The 19,321-nt window shown below is 42.8% G+C and overlaps 1 protein-coding gene across 1 annotated transcript in view; it reads right to left on the minus strand.

Moving 5' to 3' along the window:
* The window catches only part of LOC138304336 (serine protease 27-like), an 89,433-nt gene that overhangs the window by 15,550 nt on the left and 54,562 nt on the right, over positions 1 to 19,321 (minus strand). Inside the window, exons 2-3 of the mRNA XM_069244302.1 lie at positions 10,189 to 10,215; positions 505 to 667 (exon numbers count right to left, since the gene is read on the minus strand). Coding sequence (XP_069100403.1) covers positions 505 to 667; positions 10,189 to 10,215 — 190 coding nt within the window. The remainder of the gene's footprint in view (positions 1 to 504; positions 668 to 10,188; positions 10,216 to 19,321) is intronic.

Consider the following 19,321-nt stretch of genomic DNA (forward strand, 5'->3'; position numbering starts at 1 on the left):
CTGATTTTCTTCTATATTTAGGTTTTCCTGCAAAAATAAAGTAAAGTTCCACAGAACCTACCAACTGTTTAAGGTCTAATGTGACTTAGGGCGCACCGTACAAGGGCCGCGAGTAATGCATCTAGATAGGATAATGTGCTTGGTTGAGGGTTTTCGTAATTAGGGTTTCCTATTGAATTGATGATGATGCGAACCACAGGTTACATAAAAGTAATCTTGACATTAAAAACAGCACAGATCAAAATGGAAATTGATTGATAAATGGTCACAGATGCAATTTGTGAGGTGATGTCGATGGGTAGCCTATCGTTGTATCCAGTCCTTATGTCAAACACGAGTCGTCAAGCATAATGTACAGAGGCACCCAGTGTTATACAGTAGGAAAGACTGCACGTCATTTTTTAATGAAAAAAACACACCTTCATAAAGCCTAACATAACAATTTTACGTCAAGCAACTGGGAACTGCCAAGTGAGGATGTTGGAATGTGAGGACACTGCTTACCTTACAAAACAGTGAGCTGCTGTCAGCACCCAGGTTTCACTGATTAAGGACCCACCACAGATGTGTACTCCATTCTTGCGTACACTGGCCTGCCAGGGCCACTCTCCATTAGTGGCGTCCTGCCCACCCACAATTCTGTCCAAGGTCAACGGTCTTCCGCATCCTGTGGAGCAAAATGAACATTCTGGCTGTTTAATCCAATCAGCTAATTTCTTTGCGATTGAGTAACTGTATCATCTATGCCAGTGGTTCCGAACCTGTGGTCTGGGGACCCCTGGGGGTCCGTGACTGCTTAGAAAATGAACTAATATTAACAGATTAATAAAGTTTACATAAATAAAGTGCCAAAATGTACAACTGAAAATTTTAACACATACATTAAATGTCAAGGAGTTTGAAATTAGAAGTTACTATCCTGAAATTGATTTGTGGGAGTAGGGCAGGTGCATGAAACACAATATAGTATGGACCAAGTGTGACTTCAATTGAATTTAAAAAAGCTCTAACCTTCCTGTTAAAATTTAATGTTTTATTTCTTTAATTTAATTGTTTACAAATTAAATACAACAGGCTATCGTTTGTGTATGTGTTTGAGGGAATACTTGTTTTTGTATTGCTTTGTGGTTCAAATCATCGTCAATGTTTAGGCCTGGGTCCCCCGCTTCCAGTAATGACTCAATGGGGGGTCCCCAGATTCCACTAAAGATTCATTGGGGGTCCCTGGGTTCCAATAATGATAAAGTTGGGGTCCACAGAAGCCAAAAGGTTGGGAACCACTGATCTATGCATGCTTCTCGACCAGCCACCTATGCGTTACCTTGTTCTGTTTAGCCTAGTCTCATTGTGTTCTCATTTAGAGCTGCGTCTATTGTCAGATGTGTGGACTCTGTGGGGCTGTGTTTGACAGCCCGCAACAAGACTGCAGGGCTGCAAGCCGAAATGCAGAACAAGGCTAGCCTTGTGAGTGGCAATGCTGGTTGGCCATATGAGGCTGCTATCCTAGAGTGCATAGAGCAGCCATGTCTCTCGCGCTCCTGCTGCAGACAGAATTCATTTTAAATACACTTGGTTTCTGAGGCATGGAAGTTTGCCCTTTCTTATTCAGGTCCTCACCTTTCCTTCTTCCTCTCCACCTCGCATTAATTAGGGCAGCACTTTGGTCCGACTCTTCATAGATAGGCACATTTTAGGTATACGCGGAATGGCTACGATCATCATTCAGACTCAATTCACTTTAATGGTGGATGTACGTGATCAGAATAAAGCAGACATCTGATCCATCCCTCGCCTATGAAGCAAGCATTGGCAAAAATAATAGATTCCACCTTTGCTTTACCAAAGGTCTTTATCAATGTTGTAAAGCATTTCCGATGCTGTGCAGCTTGGCTGAAGAAAACACACAAAAAAAGGAGCAATGATTCAACAGTTACGTCAATTTGCAGGCATGTGCACCATGCTTGAACCACGATCAGTAAATAAAAAACAATAGTAGCGCAAAAGCAATTCTTTTAATCACAGGTGGGGGAAATCAACAGAGAGAGAGCAGGTGGGGGGAGCAACTGGGTGGGGAATGGAAGCAACATGAAGGGTGGGAAAAAGACGCGACAGGTGAAAGACGGGCTTAGCTTGGTCAGTAAGGTTGAGGGAATGTGAGCTTCAGATTTCCCAACAATGGCACTGGCATACAATGTTAAAATAAATTACATGACAAGCAGAGCGCATGAGAGGGGTTAAATGCAGTAGGAGATGAATGTGGATTGGTAAGGGTAAGAGAGAGAAAACACATACTTTTGTAAAATAACCACCCTTGTGAAAGGCTTTCAAAACAGAGATTAAAAAAGTGTCTGCATTTCGTTCTGTGGGTATGTAAAAATTAGTGTTGAAATCCGACAGATGTCTCACCATACCTGACTGAAAGGACCTGTACACAACTACAAAATATCTTTGTTAGGGGAGTATAACAACCCAAACACCCCCCAAAGCTACGTTCCTCATGAGAGAGAAGGAGGGTGCAGGTGGAGGAAAGTAACAGAGATGGTGGGGTGGGGTAAAGAAGCAACACACAATAGAGAAACATGGAGCGAGCAGGGGAAAAGCACACAGACAAGAAGGTAATGGGGGAAGTATACGAGGGCAAGCACAGTATAGAGGGGGTGGGTGAAAGCAAACAGACTACAGATAGCAGCATAGAGTACAGGGGAAATGATATACATGGAGAGACAGCAGGGTACCTCATGAACTCTCATTGAGTGCTTATCCCCAAAGAAAAAAGTAGTGCTTGAAAAGAAAGCAGTGGAAGGATGGAAGCCAGCCAATCAAAAGAGATGGTAAAGAGTCTATGCTCCATGGGAGGGGCAAACATAAGATTGACAAGCTGGAACATGAATAAGAAGCAAGCAAATGAGAGACAGGAAAGCCAACCAATGGTAAGTGATCCGCGGGCTCTGAGCCCCTGTATGTTCTTGGTAAGCGCATAATATGTCTTTGGCAAATAAATGCCTGTGCTGTCTGGTAGGTTAGATCTAAAAAGGTCCATTGCCATGGTTAAAGCATATCACCAACAGCACTGGAACATTTTGATTTTCTTGACATCTCCAAGCGGCTGGCCCTCCTTCCTCTCTTTTGCATTTTCTAGGCTACGTGCAGGGCATAGGTCAGGTAGCATGAAATGCAAAGGGCAGGACTATCTGTGAGCTTGCTCGCTGTTGGGTCCCTGAACTGGGAAATTTACTTGGCTTGAAAGGTGGCACCCTGGTCTCACACTCAGCATGATATTAACCCAGCTATTGTTGCCTCATGATTACAAGTCAATTTACCGTGTTGTTAGTCCCCCATTGTATGAGTGCAGTCTGTGATGTGGGAGCCCTTCCAAGGACCAGTTGTCGGAGTACCCCAAGAGCCACAGGTAACCATGGGTGCAGGGGAAAAAGGCAAGTATAAAATGTATTGGATTGTTGGGGAAGCAACTGTGAAGGATATACTTATGATTGTCTGCATGTAGGTGTGTTTGCATGTGCTTTTTGACGGCACCTATCTTGAAAAGGGAGGGTGGAAAGTGTTCATTTGTCAATAAATTTGGCACTGTGCGATAAATCTGCACAAAAGTTGGCAGAACCTAGAAAGGATAGTTTTCTATTGGTGTGTCAACATTTGTACTAATCCATAAAGGGAGGCATGTTGAAAGAGGGGTGGCAATAACGTTATGGTTTGCTTATAATAATGGCGTTATTTGATCAATCTGTGTCAAGTAGGGCAAGTATTTATCAAGTAATACCCAGTGCAAGTACTTTAGGTTTCATGAAGATACAGTGGGTGGGAGGGCAAAGTTAATTGGAAGGGAGTAAAAAATATATTGATTTATTTTGATCTTTTTGTCACCCTTTTATTGATGTTTAATCTTCTTTTTGCATTTGTAGGTTTGTACAGATGAGAGCGGGATGGGAGGTGAACTAAATGGGGCAGTTGTAAAAAAGCGATCAGTTTCTAATACCGTTAGCATTATGTGATGAATCTTCACACATTTGACAGAAGGTTTGGTTTGTGATTGGTATGTCAATTTCTGTGCCAATCAATCAAAGGTGGGATGGCAATAAGAAATTCACTGCTTATAAGTTTAGCTTTGTTTGATGAATCTTCATTAAATATGGCAGGCAGTTAGCAAGTTACACCAAGTGCAGCTGTTTCAGGTTTTGTGCAGTTCCAATGAGGAGAGGGGTTAAAGAGAGAGTCAAAATATTTTTGATTTTCTAATAATGTTGGCTGCATTGGGTGGATCTGCTTAAAAATGTGGCAAAGACTTAGCATGTTTACCCTACTCATGTTTTTCTCCTATCATGTAGGCCCATTGTGGTGGCAACATTGCCAGGGAGCTGAAACTAGTCCTCAGCTGCTAAAAATTTGGCACCATTTGAGGAAGTCACAAAAGATTTGGCAGATGTTTAGTGGGATTAGCTTGATGGTGGTTATGTCAAGCTCATATTTCTGTGTCCATTGGGATACAAACATAAATGTTCAAGAAATAAGAGGTTCCTTCACTATTCAGTTAATCGTTATGAAATGTGACAGCTAGCAAATTAAGCTCATTTTAAGGTCAGGCATGCCTTAACCAACCTCTGCTCCACACAGCTATGAGTGGTTGGGCAAGGGGCCTGACGAAAGGCTGTGCACAATCTAGAATAGTTACACAGGAGGCTGTGTGCAGTGTGGGTTGGGTGGTCATGACACAAGGCCTGGCCCTACAACCAATCCCCAGAGCACACAGACAAAGTCATTGCGCAGCCACGGTGAGTTGGGAGTGGGCCCTGTGCAGGGGCGGTTGAAAATTAAGTAAATCACAAAAGTAAATCATGGAATTCACTAGAAAAAAACGACACTTAAAAAACAAGTTATGCTTGAGGCTGTTATTATTTTGGTCACAATCTGACTATACTAGTACGTCTGACTTTTAATAACTACACCCCATTATCTTGTGTACAGTCTAAGTGGCAGGTATTCAGTTCCCAACCTCTGCTGCACAGTGCCCCTCGCAAGACAGGTGCGGGGTCTGGCCTTATATTCACATGACATGCCCGCAAATAAACACATACTGCAATTAGTTCCAGCTTTTTTCTGCTCAATCAAAACTCACTTCTAAGCAGTGTTTGCCAAATAATATAATTTTGGTCTTGGAATGGCTGGTCTTCATTTTGCTTTTCACTAAAATACAGGGGCATATTTATACTTTGTTTGCGCCGGAATTGCGTCGTTTTTTTTGACGCAATTCTGACGCAAAACTAACTCCATATTTATACTTTGGCGTTAGACGCGTCTAGCGCCAAAGTCCATGGAGTTTGCGTCATTTTTTAGCGTGGACACCTACTTTGCGTTAATGAGATGAAAGGTAGGCGTTCCCGTCTAAAAAATTGACTCCGAGGCATGTGCGCCGTATTTACACTCCCGGGCAAAATTCACGCCCGGGAGTGGGCGGGTCAAAAAAAATGACGTACGGCCGCTTTTGCGCCGTTTTTTAGCGCCTGGAAAAGGCAGGCGTTAAGGGACCTGTGGGCTCGGAAGGAGCCCAGAGGTGCCCTCCCATGCCCCCAGGGACACCCCCTGTCACCCTTGCCCACCCCAGGAGGACACCCAAGGATGGAGGGACCCATCCCTGGAAACTTAAGGTAAGTTCAGGAAGGTATATATATTTTTTTTTTGGGTGGCATAGGGGGGCCTGATTTGTGCCCCCCTACATGCCACTATGCCCAATGACCATGCCCAGGGGACATAAGTCCCCTGGGCATGGCCATTGAGCAAGGGGGCATGACTCCTGTCTTTGCTAAGACAGGAGTCATTTCAATGGGGGTTGGGAGTGAAAAAAAATGACGCAAATCGGGTTGAGGCGAAAAATTTGCCTCAGCCTGACTTGCCCCATTTTTTAGCGCCCAAGCTCCATATCCCCCTACGCCGGCGCTGCCTGGTGTACGTCGTTTTTTTCCACGCACACCAGGCAGCGCTGGCGGCTAACGCCGGCTAACGTCATTGATTACATACGGCGCCCGCATGGCGCTTCAGAATGGCGTTAGCCGGCGCTAATTTTTTTGACGCAAAACTGAGTTAGCGCAGTTTTGCGTCAAAAAGTATAAATATGGCCCACAGTATTGTGAAGAAAATAGGTGCCCAATACGAAAATTGGTGAAGCTCAAAAGACCAAAGTCTTCAGCATAAAATGGGGCAGGTCAATGAATTACCCCGACCACAAAACTGGGTGGATGATTTAACTTAACACCTAGATCAGCAATAAATAGATTAAATTCGATTTGTACAAATGTGCAGCTCTGTATTATTCATTGAGTTGTAAGTCCTCGCTTGACCCTCTTCATGCTACTCCCAGATTGGACTGCCATCCAGTTGTTACAATAGAGAGACTGCATCATTTTAAACTGTAATAATGCAAAGGATGGGTCAAGAAGCAATGGAGAAGAGCAGCTGTCTCAACTGAGTGGGAGAAAAAGTAAAAGAGTGGATGTGGAGCTTGAAGAATTGCAATGACACATATATGATGAGCTCAAAGATCAAGAGAAGTCTAGACACCAACCGCAAAAGTTGACAACTGTTGTGTGTAGGGAGGCTTTATATAGAAATGTGGGACTCATGTTTGGTGACTCCCAGAGTCACCTGAGGGAGAATTTGGTGGAGATATTTCTGTATGTGTTATGCAGTTATAGCGAAATTAACATGTACTCACGTAAATACATTTATTGTGTGTTTTTCAATTTTAGATTAGCCACAGCTAATGTAGGCCTGCATTTAGATGGCTAATGTCTGGCTGCCATCTTGCTTTCATAACTTGTCTTTCCTTTTTTTCAGTATAAGTTGACTCCATTTGTATTATTTTGATGTGCCCTTGATTTTCTCTTCTCATATGAAATGTTTTATTTTACGTGATACTCGTAGAATGCGTTAAGAAGCTGTTTCACTGCACCTGCACAATACAGTCTGGTCGTATGTATCTCATCTTTTGCTGATAACTATAAGTTTGAAGGACGTCCAGCGAAGCTGCATAGTGTAGTAACTTGGGAAAATAATGAGCTTATATTATCAGTTTGTTCTTTGACTTGCTTGGTCCAATCTACGGGAACCATATTTAGGTGTTTCAAACGTTAGAATTGTGTTATTTAAGCTAATGTGATGTAGACAAGAACTCAGAAGATTTTCTGCCAGCTTTCTTGGCTGACTTAGCAAGAACCCTTTTTCTAGACTTAGTAGCAGAACCTTTCCCTAGCTTTGCAGAGTAGCATGCCCTCTTAAAGGAAGAATTGATTTACTTAAGTTCCCTTTTGAGACAACTTTATAATAGATTGCCCATGCTTTTTTTTTCTTTGAAATGCTTTGAACTATACACTGACAATTGAATTCATATATTGATTATTGACTAATAACAACGTTGCTGTGACTTCGCTAATCCTTTAATAAACATTTTTAGTTTCAAACTTAACCAATGTGTCTTCCTTGTGGAGCCTGATGTGGTTCATGTTATTGAGAGATACTGAAATATTATATTTACCTTTAACTGGAACCAAAGATTCATCAGCGATCACGTTCATGAACCTGAATTTGCACCAGAGTTTGTAAGATACAAAGAGCTCCATCAAAGGTAAGAAGGCGACTGAGGAAGTCTCTCCACTTCTTGATGGTCTCTTTATCTCTTTACCCACATCTGCCTTATGGCATGAGTATCAAAGGCAAAGGATTCCTTCATTTGCATGGGGCCATGATCATTAATCAGCCCCAGTTGTCGGAGCATCATCAGTCAATGACTCTAAGTACGTTTTTACAGGGCTGAAATTTCCACCAAGAAGTGGAAGCATATGTTGACGAACGAGGTTTGGTCCATTCTGTCATAGAAGGATGGGCGATTGAGTATGATTATGGCAACTGCCACCACTAGCTCCACCTAAGTGTCCTTTTGGACAAGTTTCATTTCTACTTGCTGATCAGTTTGATGTTCGTGAAGTAGGCCTCAGACTTCCCTCTTGGAAACGGAGTTCACAAGCCAACTCCTTATTTTCAAACAGAATATCAAAGATAGGAAAGTAGTTAGGCATTTCATTGATATCTTCAGTAGGGTCAATAAGCATTTGTTTTAAAGATCTGACACGTTGCCTTGGTGTAGCGAGTTACTGAAGATTTCTCCTTGTGCAGGGTCAATAGCTTTAATATGGTTATTAATGCCCTTTATTATTTTGGGAACTGCTTACAACACTATCAGGGATAAAGTAAGGAAGAAAAGAGTACTCTTGGGGAATGGAAGGCACATTGGTGCTGGATGAATTAATTTGTTTGGTGAAGTAAGATGACATTGCCAACTTTTAGGACAGGATGGTTAGGTTAATTTTATCTGGTCTGAGGCATTGTTTTATTTGAAATCATTCAAGAGAGATGCCATTTTGCTGCTTCAAGCTGCTACACAGGTGTTATAGTATAAATTTGTTTGGTACCATACTCCTTTATGCTAGCCATTATCATGTATTTGGAAGAGTACTATGTCTATATCAAGTTCTGATTTCTGCTTGTGTCATTCAAGTGCTCTGCCTTGTCTTTTTCAGAATGCTAACTTCTTGCTGTACCCCTTGGTGGCCACCTTGCAATCCATTTTACATTGGATTCCTTATTGGGGGGGACAGTATGGGCCTGAGTTAGAAATCGGTGGGCGGGTTATTCCGTCACAATGGTGACGGATATCCCTTCCGTCGAAATCTAAGTCCCATTGTCTTCTATGGGATTTAGATTTCAGTGGGCAGGATATCTGTCGCCGTTGTGATGGCAGAACCTGTCCCCCAAGTTCTAAATCAGGCCCTATGTCTTTTAAAAGTTGCTCATGTTTTCAATCAGCTGGAGCAGAAGTTCCAGCTCGGTACATGGTAACACAAAGGTTTTATGGGATGTTAGTGAGGCCATGTTTGAGTGGTATATACTTCTGTATCTTAAGTTGCTAAAGGAAGCCTGGAGAAGCAACTTGAGTAGTGACTTTGAACCTGGGATAATGCGTTTGAATCCTAGTAGCTACTCATCATCCTGTGATTATGGGCAGATCATGTAATCTCCTTGTGCCTTAAAATTATGTAATGTAGTCTGGTTCAGTTGTAAAGTGCTTTAATGCCCCAGGCAATCTTTGTGCTTTGTACACTACAAAAGTCCCCGTTTGACAAGAACATTTTAGTCGATTTCGCATAATTAGAGTATGATCCTACTAGAATTGTGGGATTATCTGAAACCCCCATTTCCATTCCTGTAGAAGCATGTCATGTGTTAGGACAGCTGGGTGCATCAGGTCATTCTTTAGATGGGTGGAACCTCAAATGGGCCATGGCAGTGACAAAATAATGGAACAGTTTGTTTAGATCAGAATTTGACCTATGGCTTCAGATCTCTTAGGCGATGATGTCGCAAGACAATGGCACAAAACGTAGATCATATTCATAAATCCATATTATAATGTACATGGTGGCCAGCATGTTGGAGTTCTTGCAGTTTAGCCTACATCTAAAGAGTAGCTGTTCAGCTGCTATTTCCTGGAGATGTTATCATACATTCCAGGTTTTAAGTATTAGTACTTTTTTATACTCAACTCCAACAGTATAAACTCTTGTGTGATAAAATAAACTAAAAAGGTAAAACAAACTTTCCCTCTTCCAGCCTCACCATTACAGCTTTTTTTTTAGTGTGAAAGTAAAACTAGGAGCTCTAAGGTTTAAAGTTTTTAACGATCACAGAGTCGGGCTGGGAGAACATTGTGGAGGCAATGAAAATGAAATCAAAGATAGCATTAAGCATGAACCATGAAGGTACAAAAGATGGGACAAGGCACGGTTTAAAAAAAAGAGTTGGAAAAAAGACAAACAGGACTGTTCTAAGCAGTCTGGAGTGGATCAAGAGATAGCGCGCTTAAAGAGAAGAAAAATGCAGAAGAAAACCCTTCCTGTAAATGTTTTTTATAGTACGGATACTGTGATCACAGTACCAGAACTGTCAGTAAAATATTAAAGCAGTGGGAAACCGTGCTATACCTGTAAGCAGTCCTTGTGCCCTGCTCAATGATTCAGTACTGTCATCTGTACCATAAGTGAAGTACAGTGCCTATCCTTACTGCCTTAGTACTGTGCTCGCAGTAATTTGGTTACATAGCTAAAGTAATGAAATATTCCTTACCTGTATATGCCCAGGTGCTGTGAAACCCTAAAAACAAAGAGGGAATAGAAATTAAATGCAGATTAATTCAGGAGAGGAGGTACATTTTGAATATACAGAGCAAGTATCACTGACTCGGGGAGCTTCACTCTCACTCATGTAAGGACTTACTACAAAATGGCATATCAGTGAGATAAGTGTTTCCTGAGTTATTTTGTGTGTATTTACTATATAACTTGTGAAAATAATTAAAAATCCCATTAAGAATGAGAGGCCTATAACCAAAGGGAGGCCTATAACTGTCGAACCAACTGTTGTGTTTGATAACTGGCAATATTAATAATGTAAAGAATAAACAAACATTTGCAATGCAGTAAGTCTTGCGTTTACTCGAGTTAGAGCTCTTAGCGTTGTAAATTCCGAACTGGACTTTTCTTGCCACATACATTGAAAATGAAAAGTAAAACAGTTGACAGAAGCAAGCCGATCCAAAGTGCCACCGCCGCTATGAGCGTGAGCGCGAGAGTTATTATCTCCCTTCGTGAATGTGTAGAAAGGATCGCAGCTGGGATGAAAGGCAAACCAAAACCGGAGGGGCCATCACACGCTGTAACACGAGGAAGTGTGAGGTAGTGTGATGGCCAACAGAAATGTACACTGAGTTAAACCGCCTGGGGAGGGAACTCAGCACACAAAGGAGGGACATTTCACAAAATGCACCAATAAAATGAAGCATTTAAGACAAGCACAAAAAAGAATAAATAGCAAGAGTGGGTGTGGTTAAAAGCCCACAGAGAGATTACAACAAGCTAAAGCACTTGTGTGCTAATAATGTATAAATATAGTACAGTCTCTTCAAAATTCAAAAAAGTTAGGCCCGTATTTATACTTTTTGACGCTAAACTGCGCTAACGCAGTTTAGCGTCAAAAAATTTTGCGCCGGCTAACGCCATTCTGAAGCGCCATGCGGGCGCCGTATTTATTGAATGGCGTTAGCCAGCGCAAGCAGACCGGCGCTGCCTGGTGTGCGTGGAAAAAAACCACGTACACCAGGCAGCGCCGGCGTTGGGAAAAATGGCGCTAGGGCGTCTTAAAAATGGTGCAAGTCAGGTTGACGCAAAAAATCGCCTCCACCCGATTTGCGCCATTTTTAACGACGCCCAGACGCCATTTACATGACTCCTGTCTTAGTAAAGACAGGAGTCATGCCCCCTTGCCCAATGGCCATGCCCAGGGGACTTATGTCCCCTGGGCATGGTCATTGGGCATAGTGGCATGTAGGGGGGCCCAAATCAGGCCCCCCTATGCCACAAAAAAAAATAAAAAATACTTACCTGAACTTACCTTAAGTTCCCTGGGATGGGTCCCTCCATCCTTGGGCGTCCTCCTGGGTGGGCAAGGGTGGCAGGGGGTGTCCCTGGGGGCATGGGAGGGCAGCTGTGGGCTCATTTTGAGCCCACAGGTCCCTTAACGCCTGCCCTGACCCAGGCGTTAAAAAGAGGCGCAAATGCGGGGTTTTTTGACCCGACCACTCCCGGGTGTGATTTTTGCCCGGGAGTATAAATACGACGCATTTGCGTCGCAGACATTTTTTTGGACGGGAACGCCTACCTTGCATCTCATTAACGCAAGGAAGGCGTTCACGCAAAAAAATGACGCTCTTTACTCCTACTTTGGCGCTAGACGCGACTAACGCCAAAGTATAAATATGGCGTTAGTTTTGCGCCGAATTTGCGTCTAAAAAAACGACGCAAATTTGGCGCAAACGGAGTATAAATATGCCCCTTAATTTCTTTAATGTAGAAAACGTACAAAAGTGTTCCATCTTTTATGTCACTGCATAAACAAACATTTATTAGAAGTGATAGTTTTTTGAAAAATGAACAACAATAATGCCATTAGTGAACTAAGAAACAAATCAGTAGTTATGTAAACTCTAAACATGGTCTATTTTCTTATTACAGATGGAGCAGCATTATAGACTTTTAACAGTTTCATAACATGAAGTGATAGTGACCCCCTGATGAATGTGATGAGGGGCCTCTAAGTTTCCCATATCTCACCGATTTTAACTGGTCTTGGGTTGAATGAGGGCCTCCCTGAGGGTTGAAGTTCCTGCTGCACCGCAAGGGGCTGCAGCGGCCTGTGCTACGCCCCTGACTATTAAATAAACATAGGAGGTGCTTGTATAGTGCACATCCTGAACTCAGATATTTAAATGTGGTCTCATGTCTGATAATTAAAAAAAAGGATGCTCTGTGAAATAATTTTTTTGCCTAGAATCACATAATTTGGACAAGTAGGGAAGTCGGTATTGATTTCAGATTATTTGATTTCACATTTTAAAATTCAGACACCACATGGGTAACTTTGTCCTTTTCTCTGTTGTGTTTTACATCAAAGATCACAGTTTGGCTTTTGGTTTTTCTTGGACCACGAAACAAAAAACCTACACAGACATAGCTGACTTGACTCCGGGCCCCTAGACCCAACCACCACGCCAATGATACATTTATTTTGTGGTGTCACAGTCCAAATCACCTCTCCACAAAGCTATGCCCCTTGAGCCCATGTTTATCATTTCCACTCAGATTGTCGCAACACCTAACCAGTCACTGGTACAAGTTTATAGGTGACTTCTACAAGGTATCAACAATGATTAGAATTCCAGAATTCATCTGGGGTACCTATACATTTCATGTCTCACGACGACTTTACATCCTCCTTACTTTGAGGTGTGAAGCCTCAGGATTGGCCCCGTGGGCAGCAGAGAGAAGACTGCACTGCTTGACACCCCTGAGTTAGGTCAAAGGTTCCCTAAGACGAAGTAAGGCAGTACTTTTAGTGCGCCACCTGGCGGCAGTGACAATGACTGCACAAGGCCTGAAAAATTCCTATTGAAGACACTCCAGCAGTAAAATTTATATTCTCCCTGGAGAGCTACATATCCTTGCATCCTTCCTAGCTTCCTCTGGGACTTCACTTCTCAGGTTATTCTCAAAATGACCATGTTCATATAAGCCAATTGCCAGCGAGCACCCGCACTTCTGCTCACATTCGGTCAACAGCTGAGGACACCCATCTACCTCCTTCTGCTGCAGGCTTCTAACTGGTCTCCATCTGTTACACACATGTACACCACTCTAGACATTCTGTATAGTCAACCAATCAGAACACCCTCCTCACTGTTTCTGTGCATGCGCTTCCTGCACAGACAGTTCAGCTTACAGAACACTCACAAGTAACTTCTCATTACTGCCTTTTTTTGCCGTCACACTGCTCTTATACAGACAAGAGCTCTGAACATTTTAAGTATCCGAGTCCTTCCTATTTTGCATAGTAGCTAATTAAATCTGTGACGCCTCCTATGCTCTAATGTGACTCGCTAGCTTTTATCAAAACTGTTTTTCATCTAACATATTTATAGTAGCCAAGTGGCTCTGTGTCACGGGTGGCACTTTCTACCGAACTAAGCTTGACAGCCAACAAAGAGCACTTTGCATGCTGGGGGTTTGAAGTTCATGTTTATAACTGTAAAGCAAACCTACAAGTCCCAGTTCAAGACCCGAGGAGGCAACCATTTGAACCACATACCCTGCCAGAGCCTGTGAGCCCCAGCCCAGTTAATGCTGATATTGCTCAAGGCTGCCATGGCTAGTGAGTAAGGAGCCATTGGAGACACAGCACAGAGGTGCTGATTACACTGTCCAGTACCTCTGGGAAAGATGGTGGTCCTTGCCTGTGCCCATCAGCCACAGGCACACAACTGTAGGCCTAATTCAGAAGGAGCCTCCGCACTTGTGGCGGAGGCTCCGCAGTCGTGGCTGAATCTCTGCAGTTGTGGCGGAAGCTCCGCAATGAGAATTCTCATTAGGCAACATCGTCACACTGGTGACGGGATCCAAAGGAGGTTCCACCACAACTGCGGAGCCTCCACCACGAGTGCGGAGGCTCATTTTGAATCTGGCCCTGTGTGTTTAGATATATTCCATGGTTCGTAGTACTGCTGTGCCACATAACGACCGTTTACACTACTTGAGCGGCAGGTCACGATCCCCCCTAAATAACTTTCTATCTGATGAGCTCAACAGGAATGAAACACTACTGTCAAAGGCTACACAGCACTGGCTGTGCAATAAGACTCCAGCGACAATAAACACTGCCTGTATGGACTACCATGTACTACATGTCCTACAGTTTTTAAGTACCTTTCACCTGAAGTATTTCACCATAAAATCGATAGCAAAAACTAAAACACTAGTATAAAACGACGAAAAGAAATATAGCGATTCCTAAAATGTTCAGGTTTATGTTAAAAACAAACACCGAGAAGAAGAAATATTTAAGCTGAAGTGGAGCTGGTTCGCACACCAGCCTTGCCCCGTACAGAAGTGTAAAGCTCTTCTGCTCTCAGGATATCGGCCATTTGCCTCATCTCATGTTTCACGCTGTAGCACTCTGTTCTCGCCACTGCTACTTTATTTGGTTTCAGGACGTCTTGTGTATAGTTTCCAAATTGTATCCAGGAATACTTCCACAATGCTAGGCACAAACAGGTCTCCGCCACAAAGGAGAAGCGATTTTACCTGTCGTTCTGTCTCTAACCCCGTTCTTCTCAGCCAAGGAGCAATGCTTTTTCTCGAATCGCTTTATAGGGGGCAAATTAAGAGATATCTTACAAGCGTTCACGGTGTGTTTAATAAGGTTTCTAAATCTCTCACATTTCCAAGTTCCATCCTACTTTTCTTTGCCAGTGGCTGCACATTGCAAACAGTGGCCTTTGCTAGGCCGTCACCAGCGCCTGCACGTAAGATTGGTGGTCCTTATCGATAGTTCGTACGTCCTTCTAGCCAAGTCACGCCAGGTTTCCCAATTGGAACACTGCTCTTTTCCCTGTGGCAAAACAGTTACATCGCTCCTGCTTTTCAGATAACTGTTTTTCTCTTCTTTAGAGGACCATCCAGGTTTACCCACGACCAGATTTACTATGACTGCGTGAGGGTTGCGTCACTTTTTTGGTGCGGCCTCAACTCATGTAAGTGGGGCAGGAGAATAAAGACAGCTGGGGACCAATGAGCTGATTAAAAAGGCTGGCTGGTGTTGACTGGCTCCAGATTGTTGTCTTGATGTAACTGCGCGTGCACAAGCACGTGGTCCCCTCGCTGTTGATATACAAGTTAGGGAAGTTACGTCAGGTGCAGGGCGTGGTCTAGTTGTCACTACTGTTCATTTTGTCTGTCATCAGCTGACTATCCCATACCTCCCTCCCTCCTCCTCCACCCGGACGTATCTATCCAGAGCACATGAAAGCACAGGGGGCTAGGAGCATGGCGGGCTAGCAAAGACAAATTAGGAGATCACATGGGTCACAGCCTTCCGTGATTTTGTATCTGAAGCTGGTTGGCGTTGTGATGGGCTTGCGAGGAGTCACTTCCGCTCTGTAGTAACGGATTATGTGGTGCATGTGTGGTGTATAGTCTTCCGTGGGCTGGCTGACGCTGCTCGTGCTCTTCTAGTGAGTGTTTTGTGTCTGGTAAAGTGTCTGCTTTTTTTCAATCCTTCGTGCAGAGGTCACGGAGCATTTTTAACAAGGAGGCTGGGACATAATCGCACTGGCCATTTGATGCTGCACAGTAAACTCCAGGTTATTCCGCGGCAAGACAGTCCCTTTTCTCTTCCAACTGACTTCTGCACGCAGTGCAACGCCGCGGGGGACACTGCTCTGTGATCTGGAGTGGTTAACAAAGCAGTGTCACCTACGGCTGTTGGACTTGTGCATGGCACTGATCTGAACGACTGTGTCTGAGTCCATGCGTGATTGAGAGTGTGAACCTGTTCCTTCTGTTTATGGGTGCACAGGGTTGTGTTTGATGGGTGGACAGGGGCACTAGAAAAGTGGCCCAAAGAATAGCCAGCTTCGTGAAACAAAAGATTTGTCAAGCATCTCACACTTTGGTCAAGAGGGAAGCCGGGGCTGGCTTTCACATTGCGCAGTTCAGACCTTGGGCCCTTGTGGATATTGTCCCACTCATCAGTCAAGGCGTGAAAGCTGGAAAGATCTTCCATGCCCTAGCACTTTAAAAAGTCACAAGACTCCACTGGAATTCATTATCCTGTTATCAATTTTAAACCCTGCAAAGCCCTCTGTAATTTAGCAAAATCCAAATGACATTTGGTGATAATTGAAGGTTGATTGGCATCATCTTTCTAGTTGCCCCCGGTCATTACTTAAAGGCAACTCCCAATACTAAACTCGGCTCGGACTGTGGTCTATCTGACTTCTACTAAGAGTTAAAGGGTCAACACCGGGGTGCACTTTGGCAGTGATGAGACATTGGCTAAAAAGAATCAAAAAGTTGCTTATGGCTAGACAGCTAGCATTCCCGGTTGTTTTATATACATGCAAACTGATGGAAATTACTCAGATTATTAAATCCTTTACCTCAGAGTGAAAAGAATACCGAATCCTGCAAACGCTTAAGTCAAAACAAAGCCAAAACAACGTCCTCGTATGATTTGTGATATAGAAATTGGAGCCAGTCCATGGATTGGTAACCAGAATTGTATCATGTCGGTGTTTCAACTTCATCAGGAGCTTCCAATTACTTTCTCTCTGATAATTTTACCATTGTTTATGCGCCCTATCATGTCTCGTTCACCAGTTTAGGCTAGTTAGTTTACTCTGTAAAACCATCTAATTTTATAATCCCTGAGATTCCTCTATGGTTTTGGTGACGTTTGAGAAGTTATTCCTTATCCTTTACTTACATTTTCTGAGATCAAGTAGCAATTTAAAGGAGGAGGAACAAAATGTGAGGATTTGGGATTGACAAGTACAATGTTGAGGTACACCACAGCCACCACTGCAGCCCATCTTCCTAGTTAGTCTTTACTTCATTCACAATCTCACGCCCATGGCTGCGCATTTGTGAGGGGGGAAGAACTGCTCTTAGTTTAGCCACAATTTTGTGGGCTGATGAATATATAATTTTATTTGAGCACAAAGACAACATTTCAGAAACATAACACCATAGTGTGCCACTATTTCTGGTAGAGATGAGTAACATAGCAGTGTAAGCGTACACGGAAGTGCAATTTAGTAAGTGTCATAAAGAACTAACAACATATACAGTAACTAACGACTTTAACTGATGCAGAGATAACTTAGTGGTTGGTAACGAGCTGCTGTCTCTTTGAATAGACCACAGCTTCCATTTTGCAGTAATGAGTACAGAGTATAGGTTCAGAGGTTTGTATTTTATGTTGATACATTAGTGAGTTACTGCTTTTGTTGCTAAAATCCTAGAGGTCACAAGTTACAATCCTATTAATGTATCATAAATTACAATCCGTGTAATGCATCTTACTAAGATGGGAACAGAAGTCAAGGAGCTGCATTAAGAATGTAAGGCATAAATTTAGGACCTTACAGTTTTTCTCCTCCACCCTTTGTTATTCTAAGGTTGCTCACATCGGTTACTTTGGGTAATAATAAAGACTTATTAGTGCTATATGTATAGCCATTATTGTAATCACCCATGTAGACAGATGTAGCCAACATTCTTACCATGCAAGTGCATCTCATGCATAGGAAGCTGAGCAAACTCAAAAACCTGCCAGAAATCAGTTTATCACTTGAGCATATCTAAAATGTTTAGGCCGACCCCGGGTGATGGGGTTCCTGGGGCCGAGATTGGCCCTGGGAGGGGGGCCACCTTCCACAAAAAAAAAGTTAACACCGGGCCTGGGGGATGGAGTTCCCGGGGCCAAAACCGGCCAGGGAGGAGGGCTGCATGGACCTCCTTCCCCCGCAAAAAAAAACACCTTTTAGAAGGTTGTGCCCTTAGGTAACTATAACTCGCACCCTCACCATGCACTGCTAATTTCCCCACAAATTACGGCACTCATAACATCTTTGATATTACCAATGTAATATTCACAGCAAAATGTTTAACGAAAAAACTGCACATTGGGGGCGTGAGTTATAGTTACTTTAGGGCACGAGTTATAGTTACTTGAGATAACTCTAACAGGTGAATTTCTATGGTTTGGTATGTTTCAAATGTGAGCCTAAATGTAACGTCCCTGTAACCTTTGGGTTTTTAAGTGAAAATAGATAAATAGACAGACAGATAGATAGATAGATAAATGTTACCTAGTGGCAGTTGCTACTACGTAGTTATAGTTAGGTTTGCTTTTCCATAGATAGAGCATTTTATTGGTTTGCTAATAACTTTTGCTACTATTGAGGAATCTTAATTTTTTTTCCATCATTTCTGAAAAAAAAGGTAATCCACCTAAGCTCCTTCCCGGAAAGTTTTGGGGTGATACTTCAAGTGAGGGCTCAGAATAAAGTGGGGTCCCAAAACATAAAATCCCCATAAGTTTTCCATAGTCCTATTTAAAACAGGTTTTAGCTAAAACTGCTGAATGGAATTACACTGAATTCAGCAGGAAGTTAGAACTGTGTCTGCAGTTTGTGCTTTTTGTGATTTATGTAAATCTATTCAGTAGTTTTTAAGATATTAAGTGTTAATTGCATATTTTGGGAAGAGGGTTCTGGAGAGTCCCACAAGTATCCCACAAGAGAGCAAAGTAAAAAATGGGACCCTGTTTTACCATGAGGTTTTATGCTCTTGTGGGAGCGAGAGGCTCCTCCGAGACCCGTGAGGGCTCTCATTGGCTGGCTGTTGGAATGTTAGAAATTAAATGGCCTTCAATACTGTTTACTGTGAAAAAGTGGAGGTGTTGTGTAAATGAAGTAAAACAGCTATAAGAGGGGGCAGCAGAAAGGCATGCTGTCCCACTAGACTTAGACAGGTGGTGTCTAGGGGTAACTGCTGTGAAGATAATAAATGTATATTGTTTTTAACAATTTTTTACAATCTTGCAGGATTCTGGAAGGATCGTGAATAGTAAAAGGGAGTAAATGAGGTCTCAATGCACTTTTTTAGTACGAATGCACATTGTGGTCCTTATTTTTGAGAGAAAGTGTGTAAGGGACAAGTCCTGTGATGAGTAGATGGCTAATTCCCTTTTTCAAAAAATGTTACAATCTCGTGACACTCTTGCTGGATAGTGAAAAGTAGAAAGATATAGGTGACCATTAAATACATTGTAGTATGTACACTTGCTACTGTAGGAATGAGTTTTA

The sequence above is a fragment of the Pleurodeles waltl genome, chromosome 7 (assembly GCF_031143425.1).
Source record: "Pleurodeles waltl isolate 20211129_DDA chromosome 7, aPleWal1.hap1.20221129, whole genome shotgun sequence".
Taxonomy (NCBI): domain Eukaryota; kingdom Metazoa; phylum Chordata; class Amphibia; order Caudata; family Salamandridae; genus Pleurodeles; species Pleurodeles waltl.